Below are 27,791 nucleotides of genomic sequence, written 5' to 3' on the forward strand. Positions count from 1 at the left end.
GGCTCCCTCCACCATGAATTGGTCCAAACTGGGGTTTTTAGAGGCTCCCTCCACCATGAATTGGTCCAAACTTGGCTGTTTAGAGGCTCCCTCCACCATTAATTGGTCCAAACTGGGCTGGTTAGAGGCTCCCTCCACCATGAATTGGTCCAAACTGGGTTTTTTAGAGGCTCCCTCCACCATGAATTTGCCCAAACTGGGCTGTTTAGAGGCTCCCTCCACCATGAATTGGTCCAAACTGGGCTGGTTAGAGGCTCCCTCCACCATGAATTTCCCAAAACTTGGCTGTTTAGAGGCTCCCTCCACCATTAATTGGTCCAAACTGGGCTGGTTAGAGGCTCCCTCCACCATGAATTTGCCCAAACTGGGCTGTTTAGAGGCTCCCTCCACCATGAATTGGTCCAAACTGGGTTTTTTAGAGGCTCCCTCCACCATGAATTGGTCCAAACTGGGCTGTTTAGAGGCTCCCTCCACCATGAATTTGCCCAAACTGGGCTGTTTAGCGGCTCCCTCCACCATTAATTGGTCCAAACTGGGCTGGTTAGAGGCTCCCTCCACCATGAATTTGCCCAAACTGGGCTGTTTAGAGGCTCCCTCCACCATGAATTTGCCCAAACTGGGCTGGTTAGAGGCTCCCTCCACCATGAATTGGTCCAAACTGGGGTTTTTAGAGGCTCCCTCCACCATGAATTGGTCCAAACTTGGCTGTTTAGAGGCTCCCTCCACCATGAATTGGTCCAAACTGGGGTGGTTAGAGGCTCCCTCCACCATTAATTGGTCCAAACTGGGCTGGTTAGAGGCTCCCTCCACCATTAATTGGTCCAAACTGGGCTGGTTAGAGGCTCCCTCCACCATGAATTGGTCCAAACTGGGGTTTTTAGAGGCTCCCTCCACCATGAATTGGTCCAAACTTGGCTGTTTAGAGGCTCCCTCCACCATTAATTGGTCCAAACTGGGCTGGTTAGAGGCTCCCTCCACCATGAATTGGTCCAAACTGGGTTTTTTAGAGGCTCCCTCCACCATGAATTGGTCCAAACTGGGGTTTTTAGAGGCTCCCTCCACCATGAATTGGTCCAAACTGGGCTGTTTAGCGGCTCCCTCCACCATTAATTGGTCCAAACTGGGCTGGTTAGAGGCTCCCTCCACCATGAATTTGCCCAAACTGGGCTGTTTAGAGGCTCCCTCCACCATGAATTTGCCCAAACTGGGCTGGTTAGAGGCTCCCTCCACCATGAATTGGTCCAAACTGGGGTTTTTAGAGGCTCCCTCCACCATGAATTGGTCCAAACTTGGCTGTTTAGAGGCTCCCTCCACCATTAATTGGTCCAAACTGGGCTGGTTAGAGGCTCCCTCCACCATGAATTGGTCCAAACTGGGTTTTTTAGAGGCTCCCTCCACCATGAATTTGCCCAAACTGGGCTGTTTAGAGGCTCCCTCCACCATGAATTGGTCCAAACTGGGCTGGTTAGAGGCTCCCTCCACCATGAATTTCCCAAAACTTGGCTGTTTAGAGGCTCCCTCCACCATTAATTGGTCCAAACTGGGCTGGTTAGAGGCTCCCTCCACCATGAATTTGCCCAAACTGGGCTGTTTAGAGGCTCCCTCCACCATGAATTTGCCCAAACTGGGCTGTTTAGAGGCTCCCTCCACCATGAATTGGTCCAAACTGGGTTTTTTAGAGGCTCCCTCCACCATGAATTGGTCCAAACTGGGCTGTTTAGAGGCTCCCTCCACCATGAATTGGTCCAAACTGGGGTGGTTAGAGGCTCCCTCCACCATTAATTGGTCCAAACTGGGCTGGTTAGAGGCTCCCTCCACCATTAATTGGTCCAAACTGGGCTGGTTAGAGGCTCCCTCCACCATTAATTGGTCCAAACTGGGCTGGTTAGAGGCTCCCTCCACCATGAATTTGCCCAAACTGGGCTGGTTAGAGGCTCCCTCCACCATGAATTGGTCCAAACTGGGTTTTTTAGAGGCTCCCTCCACCATGAATTTGCCCAAACTGGGCTGGTTAGAGGCTCCCTCCACCATGAATTTGCCCAAACTGGGCTGGTTAGAGGCTCCCTCCACCATGAATTGGTCCAAACTGGGTTTTTTAGAGGCTCCCTCCACCATGAATTTGCCCAAACTGGGCTGGTTAGAGGCTCCCTCCACCATGAATTGGTCCAAACTGGGGTTTTTAGAGGCTCCCTCCACCATGAATTTGCCCAAACTGGGGTGTTTAGAGGCTCCCTCCACCATGAATTTGCCCAAACTCTGCTGGTTAGAGGCTCAATCCACCCTGATTTTCAAAACAAATGTTGGTGCCAACCTCAACTTACTACAAGGGCCAAATTCACTGCTGGTGACAAGCTCTCCTCACTGCAAGTGTCAAATACACATGTTTCAAGGTGTTTTCCTACTGTCAGAGAGGTGGTATTGAGTGTGTAAAGTGTGTAGTTGTTAGGCTGTGATGTTGGGGTAATAGAGGGTCTTTGGTGTGTTAGATGCCCCCAGACATGCTTCCCCTGCTGTCCCAGTGTCATTCCAGAGGTGTTGGCATCATTTCCTGGGGTGTCATAGTGGACTTGGTGACCCTCCAGACACGGATTTGGGTTTCCCCCTTAACGAGTATCTGTTCCCCATAGACTATAATGGGGTTCGAAACCCATTCGAACACACGAACATTGAGCGGCTGTTCGAATCGAATTTCGAACCTCGAACATTTTAGTGTTCGCTCATCTCTAATAACTACTATAATACTACCTACTATGTACAAGAATATAACCACTATAATTCTGCTCTTATGTACAAGAATATAACTACTATAATACTACCTCCTATGTACAAGAATATAACTACTATAATACTACTCCTATGTAGAAGAATATAACTACTATAATACTGCTGCTATGTACAAGAATATAACTACTATAATACTACCCCTATGTACAAAAATATAACTACTATAATACTACTCCTATGTACAAGAATATAACTACTATAATACTACCTACTATGTACAAGAATATAACCACTATAATTCTGCTCTTATGTACAAGAATATAACTACTATAATACTAACTCCTATGTAGAAGAATATAACTACTATAATACTACCTACTATGTACAAGAATATAACTACTATAATACTACCTCCTATGTACAAGAATATAACTACTATAATACTACTCCTATGTAGAAGAATATAACTACTATAATACTACCTACTATGTACAAGAATATAACCACTATAATTCTCCTCTTATGTATAAGAATATAACTACTATAATACTACCTGCTATGTACAAGAATATAACTATTATAATACTGCCCCCTATGTACGGGAATATAACTACTGTAATACTATACTGCTGCTATGTACAAGAATATAACTACTATAGTACTGCCCACTATGTACAAGAATATAACTACTACTAGCTTTTACCCGCGACTTCGTCTGCGGTGAGTTGAGTATTGGGCGGACACAGACGTGTGAAACTGTAAAAGTACTTTAAAAAGTTTGGTGGGCTAGCAAATGTGATTTGATGTGTTATATTGTGTATGTTGTGATACAGACAATGTGATGTGTTATACAGCCTGTGTACAGGAGTATATATGTATCAGGTACTGTATATAGCAGTGATAGGAGATACATGTAATATATAGTATATACAGTCTGTGTACAGGGGTATATATGTATCAGGTACTGTATATAGCAGTGATAGGAGATACGTGTAATTATATAGTATATACAGCTTGTGTACAGGGGTATATATGTATCAGGTACTGTATATAGCAGTGATAGGAGATACATGTAATTATATAGTATATACAGCCTGTGTACAGGAGTATATACAGTTAGGGCCAGAAATATTTGGACAGTGACACAATTTTCGCGAGTTGGGCTCTGCATGCCACCACATTGGTTTTGAAATGAAACCTCTACAACAGAATTCAAGTGCAGATTGTAACGTTTAATTCGAAGGGTTGAACAAAAATATCTGATAGAAAATGTAGGAATTGTACACATTTCTTTACAAACACTCCACATTTTAGGAGCTCAAAAGTAATTGGACAAATAAACATAACCCAAACAAAATATTTTTATTTTCAATATTTTGTTGCGAATCCTTTGGAGGCAATCACTGCCTTAAGTCTGGAACCCAGGAACATCACCAAACGCTGGGTTTCCTCCTTCTTAATGCTTTGCCAGGCCTTTACAGCCGCAACCTTCAGGTCTTGCTTGTTTGTGGGTCTTTCCGCCTTAAGTCTGGATTTGTGCAAGTGAAATGCATGCTCAATTGGGTTAAGATCTGGTGATTGACTTGGCCATTGCAGAATGTAACACTTTTTTGCACTCATGAACTCCTGGGTAGCTTTGGCTGTATGCTTGGGGTCATTGTCCATCTGTACTATGAAGCGCCGTCCGATCAACTTGGCAGCATTTGGCTGAATCTGGGCTGAAAGTATATCCCGGTACACTTCAGAATTCATCCGGCTACTCTTGTCTGCTGTTATGTCATCAATAAACACAAGTGACCCAGTGCCATTGAAAGCCATGCATGCCCATGCCATCACGTTGCCTCCACCATGTTTTACAGAGGATGTGGTGTGCCTTGGATCATGTGCCGTTCCCTTTCTTCTCCAAACTTTTTTCTTCCCATCATTCTGGTACAGGTTGATCTTTGTCTCATCTGTCCATAGAATACTTTTCCAGAACTGAGCTGGCTTCTTGAGGTGTTTTTCAGCAAATTTAACTCTGGCCTGTTTATTTTTGGAATTGATGAATGGTTTGCATCTAGATGTGAACCTTTTGTATTTACTTTCATGGAGTCTTCTCTTTACTGTTGACTTAGAGACAGATACACCTACTTCACTGAGAGTGTTCTGGACTTCAGTTGATGTTGTGAACGGGTTCTTCTTGACCAAAGAAAGTATGCGGCGATCATCCACCACTGTTGTCATCCGTGGACGCCCAGGCCTTTTTGAGTTCCCAAGCTCACCAGTCAATTCCTTTTTTCTTAGAATGTACCCGACTGTTGATTTTGCTACTCCAAGCATGTCTGCTATCTCTCTGATGGATTTTTTCTTTTTTTTCAGCCTCAGGATGTTCTGCTTCACCTCAATTGAGAGTTCCTTTGAGCGCATGTTGTCTGGTCACAGCAACAGCTTCCAAATGCAAAACCACACACCTGGAATCAACCCCAGACCTTTTAACTACTTCATTGATTACAGGTTTACGAGGGAGACGCCTTCAGAGTTAATTGCAGCCCTTAGAGTCCATTGTCCAATTACTTTTGGTCCCTTGAAAAAGAGGAGGCTATGCATTACAGAGCTATGATTCCTAAACCCTTTCTCTGATTTGGATGTGGAAACTCTCATATTGCAGCTGGGAGTGTGCACTTTCAGCCCATATTATATATATAATTGTATTTCTGAACATGTTTTAGTAAACAGCTAAAATAACAAAACTTGTGTCACTGTCCAAATATTTCTGGCCCTAACTGTATGTATCAGGCACTGTATATAGCAGTGATAGGTAATACATGTAATATATAGTATATAAAGCCTGTGTACAGGAGTATATATGTATCAGGCACTGTATATAGCAGTGATAGGAGATACATGTAATAATATAGTATATACAGTCTGTGTACAGGGGTATATATGTATCAGGTACTGTATATAGCAGTGATAGGAGATACATGTAATTATATAGTATATACAGCCTGTGTACAGGAGTATATATGTATCAGGTACTGTATATAGCAGTGATAGGAGATACATGTAATTACAATGTGATGTGTTGTATTGTGTATGTATAGTGGAAAGCTATATGTAAATGTGAGTGAGTAGAGTGAGGGCTACTCCTGAGGTGACAGTAAGGAGTGTGCAGGCAGGTTGAGGCAGGAAATGCCAGGCAGTGTGTGTGAGTCTATAGCTGGGGCTAGGAGTCCTGCTTTTGTGAGTCTCCTGCTAGGAAGCCATGTTGTTTAGTGGCACCAAAAGCAGCCTGCGACTCAATCCTGAGGGAAAACTATGTTTGTGGAAAATTGCACGCAAATCCGTCCAGGCGTTTTAGCGTGATTGAGGAACAAACATCCAAACTCACAAACATCCAAACACACAAACTTTCACATTTATAATATTAGTAGGATAATACTGCTCCTATGTACAAGAATATAACTATTATAAAACTGCTCCTATGTACAAGAATATAACTACTATAATACTACTCCTATGTAGAAGAATATAACTACTATAATACTACCTACTATGTACAAGAATATAACCACTATAATTCTGCTCTTATGTATAAGAATATAACTACTATAATACTACCTCCTATGTACAATAATATAACTAATATAATACTACTCCTATGTACAAGAATATAACTACTATAATACTACTCCTATGTACAAGAATATAACTACTATAATACTACTCCTATGTACAAGAATATATCTATTATAATACTGCTCATATGTATAATAATATAACTACTATAATACTGCTCCTATGTACGGGAATATAACTACTATAATACTGCTCCTATGTACAAGAATATAACTACTATAATACAACCCCTATGTACAAAAATATAACTACTATAATACTACCCCCTATGTACAAGAATATAACTACTATAATACTACCCCCTATGTACAAGAATATAACTACTATAATACTACCTCCTATGTACAAGAATATAACTACTATAATACTGCTCCTATGTACAAGAATATAACTACTATAATACTGCCCCTATGTACAAGAATATAACTACTATAATACTGCCCCTATGTACAAGAATAATACTACTATAATACTACTCCTATGTACAAGAATATAACTACTATAATACTGCTCCTATGTACAAGAATATAACTACTATAATACTGCCTCCTATGTACAAGAATATAACTACTATAATACTGCTCCTATGTACAAGAATATAACTACTATAATACTACTCCTATGTACAAGAATATAACTACTATAATACTGCTCCTATATACAAGAATATAACTATTATAATACTACTCCTATGTACAAGAATATAACTACTATAATACTACCTCCTATGTACAAGAATATAACTACTATAATACTACCTCCTATGTACAAGAATATAACTACTATAATACTACTCCTATGTACAAGAATGTAACTATTATAATACTACCTCCTATGTACAAGAATATAACTACTATAATGCTACTCCTATGTACAAGAATATAACTACTATAATACTGCTGATATGTACAAGAATATAACTACTATAATACTACTCCTATGTACAAGAATATAACTACTATAATACTGCCTCCTATGTACAAGAATATAACTACTATAATACTACCTCCTATGTACAAGAATATAACTATTATAATACTGCTCCTGATGTACAAGAATATAACTACTATAATACTACCTCCTATGTACAAGTATATAACTACTATAATACTGCTCCTATGTACAAGAATATAACTACTATAATACTACCTCCTATGTACAAGAATATAACTACTATAATACTGCTCCTATGTACCAGAATATAACTACTATAATACTACCTCCTATGTACAAGAATATAACTACTATAATACTACTCCTATGTACAAGAATATAACTACTATAATACTGCCTCCTATGTACAAGAATATAACTACTATAATACTGCCTCCTATGTACAAGAATATAACTACTATAATACTGCTCCTATGTACCAGAATATAACTACTATAATACTACCTCCTATGTACAAGAATATAACTACTATAATACTACTCCTATGTACAAGAATATAACTACTATAATACTACTCCTATGTACAAGAATATAACTACTATAATATTACCTCCTATGTACAAGAATATAACTACTATAATACTGCCTCCTATGTACAAGAATATAACTACTATAATATTACCTCCTATGTACAAGAATATAACTACTATAATACTACTCCTATGTACCAGAATATAACTACTATAATACTGCTCCTATGTACAAGAATATAACTACTATAATACTGCTCCTATGTACCAGAATATAACTACTATAATACTACTCCTATGTACAAGAATATAACTACCATAATACTGCCCCTATGTACAAGAATATAACTACTATAATACTACTCCTATGTACCAGAATATAACTACTATAATACTGCTCCTATGTACAAGAATATAACTACTATAATACTGCTCCTATGTACCAGAATATAACTACTATAATACTGCTCCTATGTACAAGAATATAACTACTATAATACAGCCCCTATTTACAAGAATATAACTACTATAATACTACTCCTATGTACAAGAATATAACTACTATAATACTGCTCCTATGTACCAGAATATAACTACTATAATACTGCTCCTATGTACAAGAATATAACTACTATAATACAGCCCCTATTTACAAGAATATAACTACTATAATACTACTCCTATGTATAAGAATATAACTACTATAATACTGCCCCTATGTACAAGAATATAACTACTATAATACTGCTCCTATGTACAAGAATATAACTACTATAATACTACTCCTATGTACAAGAATATAACTACTATAATACTGCTCCTATGTACAAGAATATAACTACTATAATACTGCCTCCTATGTATGGCATTTCTTCATTTTGCAGGAGTGGCATATATTGACCCTGTGAAACTGGACGTGAGATACTTGGACTCCATCCAGCTGACTTGTCAAATTAATGAAACAATAAATTTTGTGAACTGGTCTTTGACCACCAATAACATTACCAACATGATTTATAGCGGTGGAAAGAACGTGGCTATTTCAATGCAGGTCCAGTCAGATAAGACCATCTCTGTTCTCAACATCAACAAGGTGGACATCTTGTGGGAAGGTCAGTGACTATGAGACAATTTACTACCAAAATAAGAGGCCAGCACACTACTGTTACTTTGCTTATTTATGTATTGGTAACAGTGTTTTGATATTATGAGGCCCCCAACAGAAAATGTAAGGTTTTTGGTGGCCACCCTATATCTAGAGATTTAGAGGACCAGGAAGGAAATTAGATCAACCACCTTGCATCCATATCACATATAGGGTATTTGGGGGTAACCTCCCACCTATGTTGCTTATAAACATATAAGAATATGGGATGGCAGGCATAGACAACTGGCGATCACCTTTGGTCAATATCATCCCCTTGTCCCTTAAGTCACTTCTGGGTCAAACTTTGCAACTTAATGAACCTATCTATACATGGTAACTCTCTAATATAGCCCTGTAATCTCAATGTCCACCCAGTGGTGTAGACGAAAAACTAAAGGGGGTTCCCTCTATGAGCTACAGCAGAGAACTTGGGATTTGGCAGAGTCATGCTACATATGCTCATACATTTCTGATGCAAAGACCCCACTCCATCATGTGATCTCCTAGGGTTTCATGTAGAGGTGAGGTCATGCAGTTGGGTCACTTTCTAAGAAGATCTCCCGCAGGTCCCATCACTTTAGACTTGAAGTTCTGAGGTTGCATTTCTTTGTGTTGTATGTTTTCGTTATTTAGAATCATAACCTATAAGAAGTAACATTCTGACTTGTTTTAGGGACATATATTTGCCAGTTCTTCAATGATACCCTTGTACATGAAGCAACAGCAGAGGTCAATGTTTTGCTACTCCCATCTGAGATCATTGTCAACCCAATCCAGAAGACTTTGACAACAAAGGGTGTTTCCCCGTTGGTGTTGGAATGCTGTGTAGTATTTGATAGTGAAGAATACAATGTGTCCTGGACTTATAACAATGTAACACTAAGCCTACAGCCTGGTGAGTATACAACTAAAAGAGTCCAATGTATAGAGAGAAGTCAACAAGATATCAGCCCCATACAATCAATTCTACAAACATAAGGATTAGAGATGAGCGAGTAGTTAAATACTCGATATTCAATATTCGTTTTGAGTAGCCCCTCAATATTTGACTACTCGAATCAAATATCGAATCCTATTATAGTCTATGGGGGGGAAATGCTCATTTCAGGGGTAGGCAACATTCGATCAAATTGAACTTACCAAGTCCACGAGTGAGGGTCGGGCTGGATTCTCCGAGAAGTCTTCTCCGCGCAGCATCCCCGCGGCGTCTTCCGGCTCTGAATTCACACTGCCAGGCATCGGGCCTGGGCAGAGCTGACTGCGCATGCCTGCACTACAAGAAAATGGCCGCTTACAGTCAAAGTGGCCATTTTCTTGTAGCCCGATGCCTGGCAGAGAGAATGAAGAGCCGGAAGACGCCGCGGGGAAGCTGCACGGAGAAGACTTCTAAAGGTAGGAGAAGAACCAGCGTTGATTGGCCGACTGTATAGCATTCGGCCAATCAATGCTGGTTCTCCATTGAATCTTTCCATTCGAATAGCGAGTGGTACTCGATTGAGTACGAGTATTTCGAATACCTACTCAATTGAGTACTACTCGCTCATCTCTAATAAGGATGCTCTCAGGGGGACAGCTCTTACGGAAACAAGATTTCTATTTTCAGCCACTAGTCGGATCCCAGAATGAATGACCTTTGTTAATAATTTGCTAATTCTCCTATTCTAATGGAAATGCAGAGGTTTCTTTCATTTCTCCTGATGGATATGTCCCAATATGTAAGTCACAAGATGAGCAGCTTTTCAAAACAACATCCTTCAGTAATATTCTGCCAGAAGATGTCTTTCCTGTGTGTCTAAAGGTCTACACAATGCTTCTGTTGCGAATTGCAGCCTGTTTACAATTAGAGTCATGAGAAATTACCCTTTTTGGGTCTAAATTCCAAAAATGTACCTCCAAAAAATAACATGAATGGGTCTAAGATGTATAAAAAATCATATTTTATCTTACCAGGTAATAGAACGGACTTGAATTGTTACTCGTTGGCTCCTCCACATCCATCTAATGATACCAATTTCACCTGTACATTTACAAACCAGGCTGGACAGCAGAAATATTCTAGTATCCCTGTGACTATAATCCAAGGTACGGGCATTTTTTGGCACAAAAAAGAACCAAGTGGTAACCACCATGTTATCATATTCATAATAAGTTTTGGCTTTTTGTAGTGGGAGACACATACTGCGGCACTAACACAAGCTATGGGCTGACTTGGAATATTACAAAAGCTGGCATGTCAGCCATTGCAACCTGTCCTTATGGGAAATATGGATCTCTGACCCGGGATTGTTCACCAGATGGAGTGTGGCTGATGGTACAGGACAACTGTATAAACCAGAACTTGCAGAAGGCTCTAAGTAATGCTCAGGTACCAACCATCAACATAATCTTACATACTGGAACATGTGGATGATCTATGGTGGGAGACATTTGGCTTGGAAAACCCTATTCCCAAATACCCTATAAAGAAATTCTGAATTAATAGAGTGGGATCAGAGAGGGGGGGTCTTAGTCAACGGGGTGAGCAGCAACAGTACAAAGTACAACCCTTGTTTTGGAGGACCAATCATGTCCATACATTACATGAGTATCTCACTCTTTATGGCTGTGTTTTCAGATACTGGATGAAGGTCTGGGAAGTTCTAGTGAAAGAGTACCAGAAATAATCCAACAGATGTCCAACAGTAGCGGGGCATTGGTCAACAATACAGCGGAGGTGGCTGCGGTGGTCACCATACTGGGAACCATCTCCCGAATAGCATCAGGTCTCAACAACACATTTGATTCCGATGTAGTTACCGTAAGTCTCACAACAATTTTTCTTTGTTTTTTAGTTTATTTATAAGGCCAAAATTGTGTTCTTGTTACCTAAGGGCCACAAACAGTGCTCATTGGGCTGTGGTCTATGGCAAAAGGAAAATCTACTCCTTGACCTTCTGAGCCAGAAGGCCCTCTAAAGGTGAGAATCCTAAGGCCTCTCTAAAGGAGCTCAGAGAAAACCTATCTGGAGGTCTCTGAACCCCGAGAAAGTCAAGAGACATGTAATATATGTAAAGAGAATATTTAGTGAAATATGAAAGATTAGTAAAGATGGTGCGCTTATTTGGTCCAGTCTACTGTAAGAGCTATACATGTAAGCATTCCATGTATTAAAGCTTAGATAGAAAGCTAAGCTAAACTAAAAGTGAGTGCACTCACATGAGGATTATGAAATCGTACCCTACTCATGTTGTGGGTTTGTCTTCCACAAGTACTTTTCAGACGCCCACCAGGTCACCTTACCAGTAGAACTTCGTACATTCTCAATCTAATGGCACAGATCAGGAGACTTGGGTTGCCTACAGGTTGACATTGTGCCCACACCCAGATCTAAAGCCACTTGTACATAGCAAACCAGTGACCTTCTTCAATATACTGACAAGATCAGATATTATAAGGTCAAGTAAGTTTTAAAGTCAAAGAGTAACAACCACTCTGTGACTAGCACTGATACATTTGTTCATTACATTCCCTGTTCAAGTAGAAGAGGAGAATGGAAATCTTCTTACATAGCTAAGAACACTTCTGAATATTGCCCTTTTCTTTAAGGCGTCTTGTAGGACCCATAGCGGTACCCTTTTTTACCACCCATAATGTTGTATTTATGTATATTTACTGATCTGAGACCATGTCTACTTGGAACTTTCTAAAAAAAAAAACTAATACCCCCACAAGAATAGAATTTTAGACTTTCAGGGACAAACTTTTGGAAAATCCTTGCTGTAGTCAGCCAAGGAGTCCTTTAAAGGCATGTAAATGGATTTTCTAGAGGAGGCAGGTATGTATTCATACTGTAAACCCTACATGTTCTAAGTTATGAAACGGACACCTGTCTTCCAAAATCAGTATCATTTTTGTCTACAGTTTGTACCTTTAGCAGTTCAGTCCTTTTCACTTCAATGAAGCTGAGCTGCAATACCAGATACATTCCATGGGCAGGCGTGGCATTGTATGTGGAACAATGAGGCCATCCTATTTCTAATCCTATCTAAGATGTTTCCTCTTATTCTTCCAGGGTTTCCTCAGCCTGGCCAGCAATATCACAGACCCCAACTATACTTCTCTGTGGAAAGATCCCAATTGTCCACCGGCTTCTACAGTGCTTCACTCAGTAGAGCTGTTTAGCCAGCTTCTTTACGTACAGAATGGCTCCTTTGAAATTGATCTAGAGAATATCCAGTTAAAAGGAGACGTATATGAAATGGGACAAGCTGGACAAGACTATAAGAAGAACTTTAAGAATCTTGGTGTGAGCATGTCCATTGATCAGCTCACTATATCTTCACTTCTGCAAAATAGCGATGTCAAGATCACCAGCGTAGCCTTCAACACCATCGGTGGCCTCCTACAAAGTACCACTAAGAAGTTTAATAACTCAAAACTAAACAGCCATGTGCAGTCAACATCTATAAGGCTATCGGATTCCACCTCTGTTTCTTCTCATATCTTAATGTCTTTTGAGACAAATACTTCAGATAAGAGGTATTCTCAATCTTGTGTTTTTTGGGACTTCACTTTACCAGGTTCTGGTGGATCTTGGTCAGATTTTGGCTGCACCTCAAAGGTGGAAGATAATATAACCTACTGTAGTTGCAGCCACTTGACCTCTTTCGCGGTACTTATGTCTATAAATGTGGAATATTTGGCTGTCATTGAGGAAATAACCTATGTTGGACTTGGTGTCTCCATACTTTCTTTATGTATCTGTGTCTTCATTGAGTGGTATGTATGGAAATCCGTCGTTAGGACAAATATCTCGTATTTTCGACACAGTTCATTGGTCAACATTGCGGTGTCTCTACTATGTGCAGATGTCTGCTTCTTGTCTTCAGCATTTCCTTCCATCATCACCGAGAAGCTCATCTGCCTCTCGATAACATTTTTAAACCATTTTTTCTACCTAGCCCTATTTTTCTGGACCTTTGCCCAAAGTGTGATGCTCTTACACCAGTTGCTTTTCGTCTTCCACCACCTGAGAAAGAAAGTATATGTTTCCCTGTCATTTCTTGTTGGATATTTGGTCCCAGCCATCATAGCTGCTGGAACATTTTTATATTTCTACCCCAAAGATAGATATAGACATGAAAAAATGTGTTGGCTGAATCCAGAAACTGGTGCCATCTATGCATTCGCCGTACCAGCTGGATCCATCATCGTCTTCAACTTTCTTACACTTCTGGTTGTCATCGCCAAGTTATCCCGTCCTTCTGTTTCTGATAAGAGCCATGCAGAGGACAGGGATACAGCCAAGAGTATCTTGAAGGCCATACTGGTTCTGACCCCCGTTTTTGGATTGACTTGGTCCTTTGGATTTGCTCTATTGACAGAACTTGATAATTTAACCAGACAGATATTCACGTATGGATTTGCTGCAATGAATGCCTTCCAGGTAACAGAAATAAGAACCATTCCATATGGGGAAATAGAAATTTTCTTTCCACTTGGCTCAAGATATCGCAAGATGAGTGGTGCAAGATGACTCCTATGTTTCATTTTTAGAGCTGGCATTTATCTCAGGATATCTTGAGCCAAGAGGAAAGGTCACATCTGGTATAATGCTATATAATGGTGAAGGACCTTGCTTAAAGAATCTACTACTTCATAATACATAACACCAGTTTATTTTATATTATGGCCCATATTTTAGATTCTCATCAAGCAGAGGAGTAACTTAAAGCTCCTGGACCCCACTGCAAAATCTGTAACGGGGTTCCCATTGACAATGTGTCATCTATGATACTGGTGCTTTCTTATATTGTAGCGAGGCCATTGGGCCCTTCAGGCTCCAGGGCCCGTGAAGAAGAAACCAAAGAATGGGTATAAAATAACCACACAAAGGCAAAACTGGGTTATTATATTTTAATTTTCTGTATCTTTTTGGCAGGGCTTCTTTATTCTACTCACTTGCATCACAGAAAGAAAGGTAAGTTTGATATACAACCCCCATACATATAGCCATTGGGATAAAGGCCTGCATAAGGCTGGAGATATCTCCTAGAATCATGAACTAGACGTCAAAAATCTTAAATGCATGCAAATACAAGTTTGCAAAAGTGAACATACCTTTTAAATTCACGGAATCCAATTTTCTTGGAAATTCTTATACTTTCCAGCCCTATACCTAAGGTTCTTGGTAGTCTCAGGTCCCCAGTCCATCCCAAATGTAATTTCATTTTAGTATGTAGCGCCACCACATTCCACTTGTGCATACAGTGGAGATGACATTAGAACAGACAATATAGTTATATATAGATAAAGTTATTAAGTCCAAGCTGTAAGCCTACCGTGTATGACTTATTGAGAACTTATTTAATAATGTTCATGTCCTACCCATGGTTTGATGGTTGGGTTGGCCTGGAGGGTTCACAACAGAGCTCAAGGGGTCTAGCCATGGACAACCCTGCCGAGGGCCACCCTCCAAGTCTACTGAACTTGTATACGTCAACTTTTAATCATATCATAATTCCTATAGTTATCATTGTACACACATCACTTATCGAGCAGGTTATTCATGAATAGACCCAAGTGGTAAATAATGTCTCCAAAGTCAACTCCAAATGGGGTGGTCTTCTACTGGGCTTTTGAGGCTCGTATCTTATGACAAAGCCTGTGTCCACTATAAGATTACAACTGGTTGGTATGTGTAATAACTGCTAATGTGCCTATATCTCCGATTTATGTTATGTGACGCCCACATGTAGCACCAATACCAATAATGCAATGTAATTGTGGTTCCATCTACATTTAGGTGCGGGAAGTGCTCCTCAACACGCGAACTTCATCTGTGAGTCTTCAGCTTTATTGTTAATATTAATATAGGAATGATGTCGTGAGATATATATTTACTTTATATATTAACCCCTTCCCGCCGACGGCATTTTTTGATTTTCGTTTTTCGTTTTTGACTCCCCTCCTTCCAAACCCCATACCTTTTTTATTTCTCTACTCTCAGAGCCATTTGAGGTCTTAATGTTTGCGGGACAAATTGTTCTTCATGATGCCGCCATTATTTATTCTGTAGAATGTACTGGGAAGCTGGAAAAAAATTCAGAATGGGGAGATTTTAAGAAAAACTGCATTTGTGCGATTTTCTTACGGGCTTCGTTTTTACGGCGTTCACTGTGCAGCCAAAATGACAAATCACCTGTATTCTGTGTTTCGGTATGATTCCGGGGATACCAAATTTATATGGTTTTATTTACATTTTAACCCCTTAACAAAAATCCAAAACTGCCAATTTTTTTTTTTTTCTAAAAGTCACCATATTCTGACAGCCATAACTTTTTTATACGTCAGTGTACGGGGATGCATAGAGCGTCTTTTTTTGCAGGGCCAGGTGTACTATTTAGTTCTACCATTTTGGGGAATTGCTTTTGCTTTGATAATTTTTTATTCAAATTTTTATCAGAGGTAAAATAGTGAAAAAATGGCGGTTTGGCACTTTTGACTCTTTTTCCCGCTACGGCATTTACCGAACAGGAAAAATATTTTTATAGATTTGTAGAGCGGGCGATTTCGGACACAGGGATACCTAACATATATGTGTTTCACAGTATTTAACTACTTTTATATGTGTTCTAGGGAAAGGGGGGTGATTTGAATTTTTAATACTTTAATTATTTAATTAATTAATTTTTTTTTTTTGCATTTATTGAACCTTAGGGGGTCTGATCACTATTGCAATGCATTACAATGCTAATGCATTGCAATTCATTGCAAAAAAATTGTCATTTCTTGCATAGAGCAGCCTGCAAGAGAAAATAACTGCAGAGCGGCCTGACCTGATCCTGAGGATGGCAGTCTAGTACAATTGTGTAGTGGTATGGAGCGGGAATAGTATATGTAACTTGTATGTAAACTCGGAATGTTTTTGTTTAACAGGGAACGTCCACAGCCACAACTACAACGTCCATGTCTGAAGCTCCCGGTAAGATGACGGCCTCAATAAAGAAGAAGAAATAATTATAACTGTGCCATGTGTGCCTTGTCAGCTTGTCTACTCCTTGTCTGTAAAATAAGTCCAATAAATAAAGGAAAAATTATATAAAATATATATTGTATATTCTCATCTTCTGCCATTTTAATTATCTATCTATCCAGTGCCGCACCTCCCATGAGGCGACCTGAAGCGAGCGCTTCAGGCGGCACTATGCCAGGGCCTCAGGGAGGGCGGCATTTTTGCTAACCTAAGCCAGTCCAGGACAAGCTGTCCTGGACTGGCTTAGCACGGAGCGGTGGTTTGGGGAGGCCACTGGAGCAGCGCTGCTCCGGCAGCCTCCCCTCACGCTCAGGCAGTGAGCAGGCAGTCTCCGGGCCTGCTCTCTGCCGGCGAACGGCGCTAAGCCACGCCCACTTTCTAGGTGCCACGCCCCCTCCGCTAAGCCACGCCCCCCGCTCTGCCCCTCCTCCCGGTGGGGGGGGGGCGGCTTTCTGTACTTCGCTCGGGCGGCGAAAGGAGCAGGTTTACCCCTCTATCTATCTATCTCCTATCTATCTCATATCTATCTATCCAGCGCCGCACCTCCCATGAGGCGACCTGAAGCGACCGCTTCAGGTGGCGCTATGCCAGGGCCCTGGGGAGGACAGCATTTTTGCTTACCTAAGCCAGTCCAGGACAAGCTGTCCTGGACTGGCTCAGTGTCACACGAGCGGTGGATTGGGGAGGCCGCTGGAGCCTCATGCTCAGGAAGAGAGCAGGTCCTCTTCCTGCATGCTAGCGCCGCTCTGCCACGCCCCCTTCGCTCCGCCCTGCCCCCTTCGCTTCTCCTATCTATCTATCTATCTCCTATCTATCTTTCTCCTATCTATCTATCTATACATCTATCCATCATATTTCTCTCCATCTAACCCTAATCTATGTTGATCTGTATACAAGTCAGATATTTAGTGTTTCCTGTTACATTCCCATTAGCTAATACCTTGGCTGTACAGACTACACATGACATTGAGGATACACCTACCATTGAGCTTTTTGTATAAGCTAAGACATATTTGGTTTGGCTGTACTGGGCATTAAACAAATCATTCCCTGTAGAGCTGGATATTAGTGTATGGAAATGATGTGATCTCGGCCAACAATACCAATATTTGTTCATGGAGATAACTTGTAACACCTTTGCATAGAACTAGAGACTCTCTGTGCTGCAGACGCCACACAATACAATTTCGTTGTAGGTTTCTGATATTGTACATTTCTGTCCTAGATACATGTTAGGAGTTCACATTGATGTAGTTGTGGAGCACCAGACATGTGACCAAAGTCTATGAGGCTGATGGACATGGCTGAGTACAGTATAAAATATAAAAAAAGTCATGTCAGGGTCTGGACTTGAAGATCCCTTATCCTGGGTGACCTTTGATGATCCAGTCGGACCTGTGTGTGGTCACGACCATCACTTCTCTCATAATCTGTTAAATTACAGGATCTGTCATTATCTACGACAGAACGACGGAGAGACGGACCGCTAAAACAGCGGTCATCCGCAGACCCCATAGACTATAATGGGGTCTGCCAGGTGTCCATCGTCTTTATACTGAAACCAGCGGAGAGATAAGTTCTCCATGCAGGACTTTTCAATCTGCCAATTTTTTCCCGGTTTCTGCGACGGAGTCTTCAATGGAGGTGTGAACCGGGCATTAAGGTGATGTTGAAGCTCAGCCCCCAATGTTAAGGTTAATAGCAGGGGTGTAACTACCAGGGTAGCAGCAATAGCCGCTGGCACAGGGCCCGGGACACTAGGGAACCTGGCAGGACATGATGTGTTTTTTCTTTAATAAGCCGTTACCTACTGGAGTCAGGGCCATAGATAGGCCAGTATTACTGCTACTGGCGTCAGGGGCCCAGCCAAATTGAAAAATGGGGGGGCCCGGTTGTGTAGACGCAATGTGATGACATCACATCGCGTCTACAACTGTGTGCGAGTGAGAGAGAGGTGCGCAGAGAGCAGCAGGAGAACAAGGAGAAGGTAAGTTTAATGTGTACACTGAGGTGGAACAAGAAACTGGGGGCAGATGAAGGAGAGGATGGCATGACACTGGGGGCAGAGATGGGGGGACATGAATCTGGGGGCAGAGATGGAGGGGACATGAATTTGGGGGCAGAGATATAGAGGACATGAATCTGGGGGCAGAGATGGAGGGGACATGAATCTGGAGGCAGAGATGTGGAGACATGAATCTGGGGGCAGAGATGGAGGGACATGAATCTGGGGGCAGAGATGTGGAGACATGAATCTGGGGGCAGAGATGGAGGGACATGAATCTGGGGGCAGAGATGTGGGGACATGAATATGGGGCAGAGATGGGGGGACATGAATATGGGGCAGAGATGGGGGGACATGAATCTGGGGGCAGAGATGTGGGGACATGAATCTGGGGGCAGAGATGGAGGGGGGACATGAATCTGGGGGCAGAGATGTGGGGACATGAATCTGGGGGCAGAGATGGAGGGGGGACATGATTCTGGGGGCAGAGATGGAGGGGACATGAATCTGGGGGTAGAGATGGAGGGGACATGAATCTGGGGGTAGAGATGGAGGGGACATGAATCTGGGGGTAGAGATGGAGGGGTCATGAATCTTTGGGCAGAGATGTGGGGACATGAATCTGGGGGCAGAGATGGAGGGGGGACATGAAACTGGGGGCAGAGATGGAGGAGACATGAATCTGGAGACAGAGATGGAGGGGACATGAAACTGGGGGCAGAGATGGAGGGGGGACATGAAACTGGGGGCAGATGAAGGGTGTATATGAAGCTGGGGGAGAGATAGAGGAGGGACATATAAATTACGGGTGACTGTAGGAGGATTATACTGTGTGTGGGCACATGAAAAATTAATGAGAATGGGCGTCATCCCAGCCCTTTCAGCAGGTCCTGCAGCGAATTGAACCGTGAGAAGCATCGGCCGCGGGAGTGAATTGCGGTGGTGTACGGGAATTCCATGTAGCCTATCGTTCAATCCGGGACCCAAGGTATGTATGTGCGCATTTTCAGACAAATCCGTTCGCCCGTGTAGGTGTGATTGAGGAACAAACATCCAAACACACAAAAATAATATTAGTAAGATGAATGTCAAGGGAAGGCGAGTATACAGAGATTTATTTACTGCATAGGCACAGATTTTATTTCTTGCTCATGATGGCAAGGATTGCAATAGTCAAAGCGATGGTCCCGGCCACTCCTCCGACCATCATTCCAATAACATTGCCGTGTAACTGGGCGGTCTCACAACGTTCACCAATGTACATGAAGGCCAGGTTGGTTGCACACCTGTAATACAAATCAGTCCATAAGTGCCAGTATCTGTCGGTATAATAATAAATATCAGCGTACTACTGTACATAAATCACATTGTCTGACTCTACAGTAATATTCTTTCCCATATGCCCCCTACAGTTGTATGTTAGCAAGAAGTAGGGACAGAAGGAAAGAGCAACACATGACAAATAAGGGACATTGGACCAATATTAAAAAAAATAAATAGAAGAATTTGCTTGGCACTCACCAACAGTAGCGTAAAAAGTTGAAACTTTATTGAAGAATGTCCATACAAAGTTTAAAAGCGGGAGGAGGCACGCTCAGCAACCGGGCGAAAGCTGTTTCGTATACAAAATATACTTTTTCAAGCTCGTTGGTTTCCAAGAGCGTGCTACCTTCTATTTATACTGGTGAAATCACATACACGTCAATCACATTTGTCTTTTAACTATTACGTGTCCGTAACAGTTTTAAATACATAGAAGAACACCTCCATAATAAAAACATTTCTATGTGTGAACAAGACCAAAAATACAAAGTTTAAACATTAAATAAAGTTGTTTGTACTTTTAATAAACTTTTAATAAACTTTTGAAAAGAGGAGGAGCTTCAGGGTCATAACTTCAAGCAAATTCTTCTTGAATACATATACGGTGTAGCTCTTATTCTCATTGGTTGGCAGCTTTCCTTTGAAGTGTAGGCAGGAATCCTATTGGCCATTTGTTGTTAGATAGAGTAATAAGAAAAAAGAAGTGAAGTTTTCCTTCAGGTCCGGCTTTCCGAATACACCCCTAAGGGAGGGGCCATTTGTCGGCAGCTCTCCCATTGGTTGAAACAAGACCATAGTTGGAGAAGCTCTAGTTTCCCTTCAGGTCCGTCCATGTAGACACACCCTTAAGGGGTGGAGCCTACCGTCGGCAGGCTCCTTATTGGTTGATTTAATCCCATAGGATTCTATGGGCTTTCGCTTATAATAAAAAAAGCTTCAGTTCTCCATCAGGTCCGGTTACATAAACACCCCACCAAGGGGAGGAGCTTGTCGTCGGCAGGCTCCTCATTGGTTGATATGATACTATAGGGTTCTATGGATATTTTTCCATGGATCCTTAGCTCTTTTTCTGACCAATTAAAGTTTATTAAAAGTACAAACAACTTTATTTAATGTTTAAACTTTGTATTTTTGGTCTTGTTCACACATAGAAATGTTTTTATTATGGAGGTGTTCTTCTATGTATTTAAAACTGTTACGGACATGTAATAGTTAAAAGACAAATGTGATTGACGTGTATGTGATTTCACCAGTATAAATAGAAGGTAGCACGCTCTTGGAAACCAACGAGCTTGAAAAAGTATATTTTGTATACGAAACAGCTGTCGCCCGTTTGCTGAGCGTGCCTCCTCCCGCTTTTAAACTTTGTATGGACATTCTTCAATAAAGTTTCAACTTTTTACGCTACTGTTGGTGAGTGCCAAGCAAATTCTTCTATTTATTTTTTTCATATGTTACTTTTTTCTGGACTTAGAGCACCACCACATTTAGCGTTTTTTTGTCTCCCGTACAGATGTACATCTCTGTGTGAGTAGTGCCACCCATGTCTACATACTCTTTTGGATTGGACCAATATTCTTGATATAAGACCACCCACATGGAAGTTGTAGCATTGGCCTCACTGCTTGTCTTTCAACTTTATAAGAACATATAAAGTTTTTGCCTTTCTAAGCTGAATTTATGGACTTTACACATTTCAGGAGTTTTGAATTCTTTTGCTTGCATAGAGACTTGACCCCTGGCGGCCATTGTGACATTACGACAATTAGAAAGTTACGACCATAACATGTTATACCTGCAGCTTGCTCTGCCTTTCTCCATCACACATACTCCTCCATTCTGACACAGGCTTTCATCACACTGGGCCTCCTTTGCTTGGACATCATAGCTATCCCAGGGGTTCTCCAAAGAACGTTTCTGCCGCTCATGTGTTTCCTCTTCGTCCACTAAAGGCGCGGCTGGCCGGATAGGAACTTCTGTCTTTATGAGGTGGGTCAGATCTGTAGGACAGAATGGAGACATTTAGAGTAAGGTATAACCTTGAAAATTCAGTTCTAGTTCTAGATGCTTCCAAGCTTGATCTCTGGTTCTCCCAGACCAGACCAGTGCATGCGCTGGACCAAGAGAGGTTGGACACCCACAATCTTCAATTGATCCTCTATCCTGTGGATCCTTGTTAAGATGGAACTATCCCTTTGAATGTTGCATAGTAATCCACAGACTGTAAATTGGGCTCAACTTATGCATTTGCCTACCTTTATTTTATTTTGGAGGTGCTTTTTGACTTTGTCTTTAGCATGGTGGACACAGAGGGCGAGCTTCCCCCATATTGGACTTTCACACACCTATAAGCTACTTTTATTAGACTAGAGTACATTTGGATCCCATTAGTCCTGAGTCTACTGTGTAGGCCTAAACCCAGACCCGAGAGGTATGTCTGTATAGTGTAGGTTTCTATCTAAATAAGATCACTTTTTCGGGGAAGATGGGCTCAAATCTTATCAAATAGCTCACTAAGAACCTCACATCTATACACAGATAGTGACTATAGCAGTAATGCAGTTTTAACTTCATATACGTAATGTCTTAGCGCCCTCTATACAGGTTTACTGCACTTTTTTGGGCCTTGTTTGTGGCTACTAGATTTATTCCTATACATTCCTACCTATTGTTCTCACTTCCATGAGATCCTATATTATATAGACCTACCCACAAAATCCGCAAACAAGATCAGATCATCATTTTTCAGAAAACTCCTGCGCCGTAAATTGAAGTGAGAGATGAAAGTTGCCCAGCCATAATCTGTGGTCCTGTAGCAGTTACAGGAAGTATCCCAAGTACCAGTTAAAGAAGGTCTCTGCCATCGAGAAATGTTTGAAGCTATGGAGAAGAAAGAAATAAGTTGTCAGAGACTATTTGCTATTATAGAGGGTTCATTTGACACAAAAATTATAATTCCTACAATAAACCTCTTAATTATAATACCTACAATTCCAATAGGTATCTCCTTCTTTCTTAATTTGCTGTCCATACCCTGATATTAGGGAAAGTCTATGTATAGAAACCAAGAGGCACAGGATAGGAATATAAGTCATGAAGGTTGAGGGACAGGTCTGTCTTCGCACAGTAAGGGGAGGGACAAGTCTCTCTGCACAATCAACGGCAAGTTTACCCGGATTTTTGCTGCTCTGTGATCTCTGCCTATACCCTGTTCGGCTTCTCACAGTAAGTGTAAGGAGAGTCTATCTACTTCTGACTAGATGCTTGTGCTATTGCTAATAGGATGCTAGTCATTAACAACAAGAAGCTTACCTAAACATGCTCAGATTTCTCTTTTTGTATGTCAGGGATCTTTTTATCTGCATCATAACCTGGATTTGGAGTCAAGTGCTCTGGATCTAATATATTATGTTTATTGAGCTTTTCTCATTCATTTGCTATTTTACAGTTACTCTTGGCAAAATTACATGTGAAAAAAACTGTAGTAGTAATAATGAATGGGCAAGGAGCAGTCTGCAGGTCCCTGGCCCCAGACAGTGCTGCAGCCATAATGGGACTATTAACAGCAGGAAAGCTGTTAGGAAACCATGTATGAAGGCTTATACAACCAGAGAACAGACTGAAAGACCCTGCAGATATTTCAACTCAGGTTCCCTTTAAGAGTAATTATTAGAGATGAGCGAACACTAAAATGTTCGAGGTTCGAAATTCGATTCGAACAGCCGCTCACTGTTCGAGTGTTCGAATGGGTTTCGAACCCCATTATAGTCTATGGGGAACATAAACTCGTTAAGGGGGAAACCCAAATTCGTGTCTGGAGGGTCACCAAGTCCACTATGACACCCCAGGAAATGATACCAACACCCTGGAATGACACTGGGACAGCAGGGGAAGCATGTCTGGGGGCATAAAAGTCACTTTATTTCATGGAAATCCCTGTCAGTTTGCGATTTTCGCAAGCTAACTTTTCCCCATAGAAATGCATTGGCCAGTGCTGATTGGCCAGAGTACGGAACTCGACCAATCAGCGCTGGCTCTGCTGGAGGAGGCGGAGTCTAAGATCGCTCCACACCAGTCTCCATTCAGGTCCGACCTTAGACTCCGCCTCCTCCGGCAGAGCCAGCGCTGATTGGCCGAAGGCTGGCCAATGCATTCCTATGCGAATGCAGAGACTTAGCAGTGCTGAGTCAGTTTTGCTCAACTACACATCTGATGCACACTCGGCACTGCTACATCAGATGTAGCAATCTGATGTAGCAGAGCCGAGGGTGCACTAGAACCCCTGTGCAAACTCAGTTCACGCTAATAGAATGCATTGGCCAGCGCTGATTGGCCAATGCATTCTATTAGCCCGATGAAGTAGAGCTGAATGTGTGTGCTAAGCACACTCATTCAGCACTGCTTCATCACGCCAATACAATGCATTAGCCAGTGCTGATTGGCCAGAGTACGGAATTCGGCCAATCAGCGCTGGCTCTGCTGGAGGAGGCGGAGTCTAAGGTCGGACCTGAATGGAGACTGGTGTGGAGCGATCTTAGACTCCGCCTCCTCCAGCAGAGCCAGCGCTGATTGGCCGAATTCCGTACTCTGGCCAATCAGCGCTGGCCAATGCATTCTATTAGCCCGATGAAGTAGAGCTGAATGTGTGTGCTAAGCACACACACATTCAGCACTGCTTCATCACGCCAATACAATGCATTAGCCAGTGCTGATTGGCCAGAGTACGGAACTCGACCAATCAGCGCTGGCTCTGCTGGAGGAGGCGGAGTCTAAGATCGCTCCACACCAGTCTCCATTCAGGTCCGACCTTAGACTCCGCCTCCTCCGGCAGAGCCAGCGCTGATTGGCCGAAGGCTGGCCAATGCATTCCTATGCGAATGCAGAGACTTAGCAGTGCTGAGTCAGTTTTGCTCAACTACACATCTGATGCACACTCGGCACTGCTACATCAGATGTAGCAATCTGATGTAGCAGAGCCGAGGGTGCACTAGAACCCCTGTGCAAACTCAGTTCACGCTAATAGAATGCATTGGCCAGCGCTGATTGGCCAATGCATTCTATTAGCCCGATGAAGTAGAGCTGAATGTGTGTGCTAAGCACACTCATTCAGCACTGCTTCATCACGCCAATACAATGCATTAGCCAGTGCTGATTGGCCGAATTCCGTACTCTGGCCAATCAGCGCTGGCTCTGCTGGAGGAGGCGGAGTCTAAGGTCGGACCTGAATGGAGACTGGTGTGGAGCGATCTTAGACTCCGCCTCCTCCAGCAGAGCCAGCGCTGATTGGCCGAATTCCGTACTCTGGCCAATCAGCGCTGGCCAATGCATTCTATTAGCCCGATGAAGTAGAGCTGAATGTGTGTGCTAAGCACACACACATTCAGCACTGCTTCATCACGCCAATACAATGCATTAGCCAGTGCTGATTGGCCAGAGTACGGAACTCGACCAATCAGCGCTGGCTCTGCTGGAGGAGGCGGAGTCTAAGATCGCTCCACACCAGTCTCCATTCAGGTCCGACCTTAGACTCCGCCTCCTCCAGCAGAGCCAGCGCTGATTGGCCGAATTCCGTACTCTGGCCAATCAGCACTGGCTAATGCATTGTATTGGCGTGATGAAGCAGTGCTGAATGTGTGTGCTTAGCACACACATTCAGCTCTACTTCATCGGGCTAATAGAATGCATTGGCCAATCAGCGCTGGCCAATGCATTCTATTAGCGTGAACTGAGTTTGCACAGGGGTTCTAGTGCACCCTCGGCTCTGCTACATCAGATTGCTACATCTGATGTAGCAGTGCCGAGTGTGCATCAGATGTGTAGTTGAGCAAAACTGACTCAGCACTGCTAAGTCTCTGCATTCGCATAGGAATGCATTGGCCAGCCTTCGGCCAATCAGCGCTGGCTCTGCCGGAGGAGGCGGAGTCTAAGGTCGGACCTGAATGGAGACTGGTGTGGAGCGATCTTAGACTCCGCCTCCTCCAGCAGAGCCAGCGCTGATTGGTCGAGTTCCGTACTCTGGCCAATCAGCGCTGGCCAATGCATTCTATTAGCCCGATGAAGTAGAGCTGAATGTGTGTGCTTAGCACACACATTCAGCTCTACTTCATCAGGCTAATAGAATACATTGGCCAATCAGCGCTGGCCAATGCATTCTATTAGCTTGATGAAGCAGAGTGAGGGTTCAAGTGCACCCTCGGCTCTCCTACATCAGAGCCGAGGGAACGCTTGAACCCTTGTGCAGCCTCGGCTCTGCTACATCAGAGCCGAGGGTGCGCTTGAACCCTTGTGCACACTCTGCTTCATCAAGCTAATAGAATGCATTGGCCAGCACTGATTGGCCAGAGTACGGAATTCGGCCAATCAGCGCTGGCCAATGCATCCCTATGGGAAAAAGTTTATCTCACAAAAATCACAATTACACACCCGATAGAGCCCCAAAAAGTTATTTTTAATAACATTCCCCCCTAAATAAAGGTTCTCCCTAGCTATCCCTGCCTGTACAGCTATCCCTGTCTCATAGTCACAAAGTTCACATTCTCATATGACCCGGATTTGAAATCCACTATTCGTCTAAAATGGAGGTCACCTGATTTCGGCAGCCAATGACTTTTTCCAATTTTTTTCAATGCCCCCGGTGTCGTAGTTCCTGTCCCACCTCCCCTGCGCTGTTATTGGTGCAAAAAAGGCGCCAGGGAAGGTGGGAGGGGAATCGAATTTTGGCGCACTTTACCACGCGGTGTTCGATTCGATTCGAACATGGCGAACACCCTGATATCCGATCGAACATGTGTTCGATAGAACACTGTTCGCTCATCTCTAGTAATTATGTAAATTTAATTATTGGTCAGAACTACACAGATTTTTCTCATGATATTAGTATGTCTAGTTTAGACCATATACCGTATGAGTATCCACTATGTCTAGACAAAGGAAGGCTTCACCTTCAACACAAAAATGGAATAATAGAGTAGGAAATGCAATTCTAACAACAATGATGTAATAAGTAAATTACTTACGAGATATTATATGACTTGCCAGTGTTGTGAAGGTTCGGCTATTAGACATCCTCAGACGGACATCTGGATCTTGATCCAACACATTTATAATAACCTGGTGGTTTAAGACCGGCCAATCCAATATTGCATCATCTTCTCCACTGCACAAGTGGAATGAAATCCCGGTGTATCCAACGGAAGTGGATGAATTTTGCCCATTGGGATAGAGACTAATACCATATCTGTAGCCTTCAGGGCTGGTGAAACAACGACTGACAAGACGTTCTCCTTTAACAGTGTTGGCAAGGACTTGGCTGAAGTCACGGATGGTCCACACGGCGTTAGGGCAGGGGAGTTCGGATAGAATAATGTCATCAATAATAATACCGCCACTGGTGGTTGTATTGCTTCCTTGAGTGCCTTGGAACAGATAGCGGAATTTTTTATCTGCGTTCAGGGGCACATGTGCGATCTTCCAGTTTTGGTTATCATCACCTAAGTAGACAAACAGATAATTCAGTCACCTGAACCTATGTTCCTA

General features: G+C 42.3%; 3 protein-coding genes across 4 annotated transcripts in view; 1 reads left to right on the plus strand and 2 right to left on the minus strand.

The window, feature by feature from the left end:
• ADGRF3 (adhesion G protein-coupled receptor F3) overlaps positions 1–16,911 on the plus strand; it is a 36,779-nt gene extending 19,868 nt beyond the window's left edge. The window contains exons 7-15 of the mRNA XM_075266919.1: positions 8,651–8,878; positions 9,587–9,808; positions 10,864–10,995; positions 11,079–11,278; positions 11,528–11,710; positions 12,965–14,338; positions 14,834–14,872; positions 15,698–15,733; positions 16,831–16,911. Of these exons, the coding sequence (XP_075123020.1) occupies positions 8,651–8,878; positions 9,587–9,808; positions 10,864–10,995; positions 11,079–11,278; positions 11,528–11,710; positions 12,965–14,338; positions 14,834–14,872; positions 15,698–15,733; positions 16,831–16,911 (2,495 nt within the window). The remainder of the gene's footprint in view (positions 1–8,650; positions 8,879–9,586; positions 9,809–10,863; positions 10,996–11,078; positions 11,279–11,527; positions 11,711–12,964; positions 14,339–14,833; positions 14,873–15,697; positions 15,734–16,830) is intronic.
• The window catches only part of LOC142198579 (uncharacterized), a 302,293-nt gene that overhangs the window by 154,382 nt on the left and 120,120 nt on the right, over positions 1–27,791 (minus strand). The gene's annotated exons all lie outside the window — the stretch shown is intronic.
• LOC142196842 (meprin A subunit alpha-like) overlaps positions 20,031–27,791 on the minus strand; it is a 40,678-nt gene continuing 32,917 nt past the window's right edge. For both annotated transcript variants that reach the window (XM_075266822.1, XM_075266821.1), the window contains exons 11-14: positions 27,272–27,745; positions 22,965–23,135; positions 22,051–22,255; positions 20,031–20,218 (exon numbers count right to left, since the gene is read on the minus strand). In XM_075266822.1, coding sequence (XP_075122923.1) covers positions 20,071–20,218; positions 22,051–22,255; positions 22,965–23,135; positions 27,272–27,745 — 998 coding nt within the window. In that variant the 3' untranslated portion in view covers positions 20,031–20,070. The remainder of the gene's footprint in view (positions 20,219–22,050; positions 22,256–22,964; positions 23,136–27,271; positions 27,746–27,791) is intronic.

The sequence above is a fragment of the Leptodactylus fuscus genome, chromosome 3 (genome assembly GCF_031893055.1).
Source record: "Leptodactylus fuscus isolate aLepFus1 chromosome 3, aLepFus1.hap2, whole genome shotgun sequence".
Taxonomy (NCBI): Eukaryota; Metazoa; Chordata; class Amphibia; order Anura; family Leptodactylidae; genus Leptodactylus; species Leptodactylus fuscus.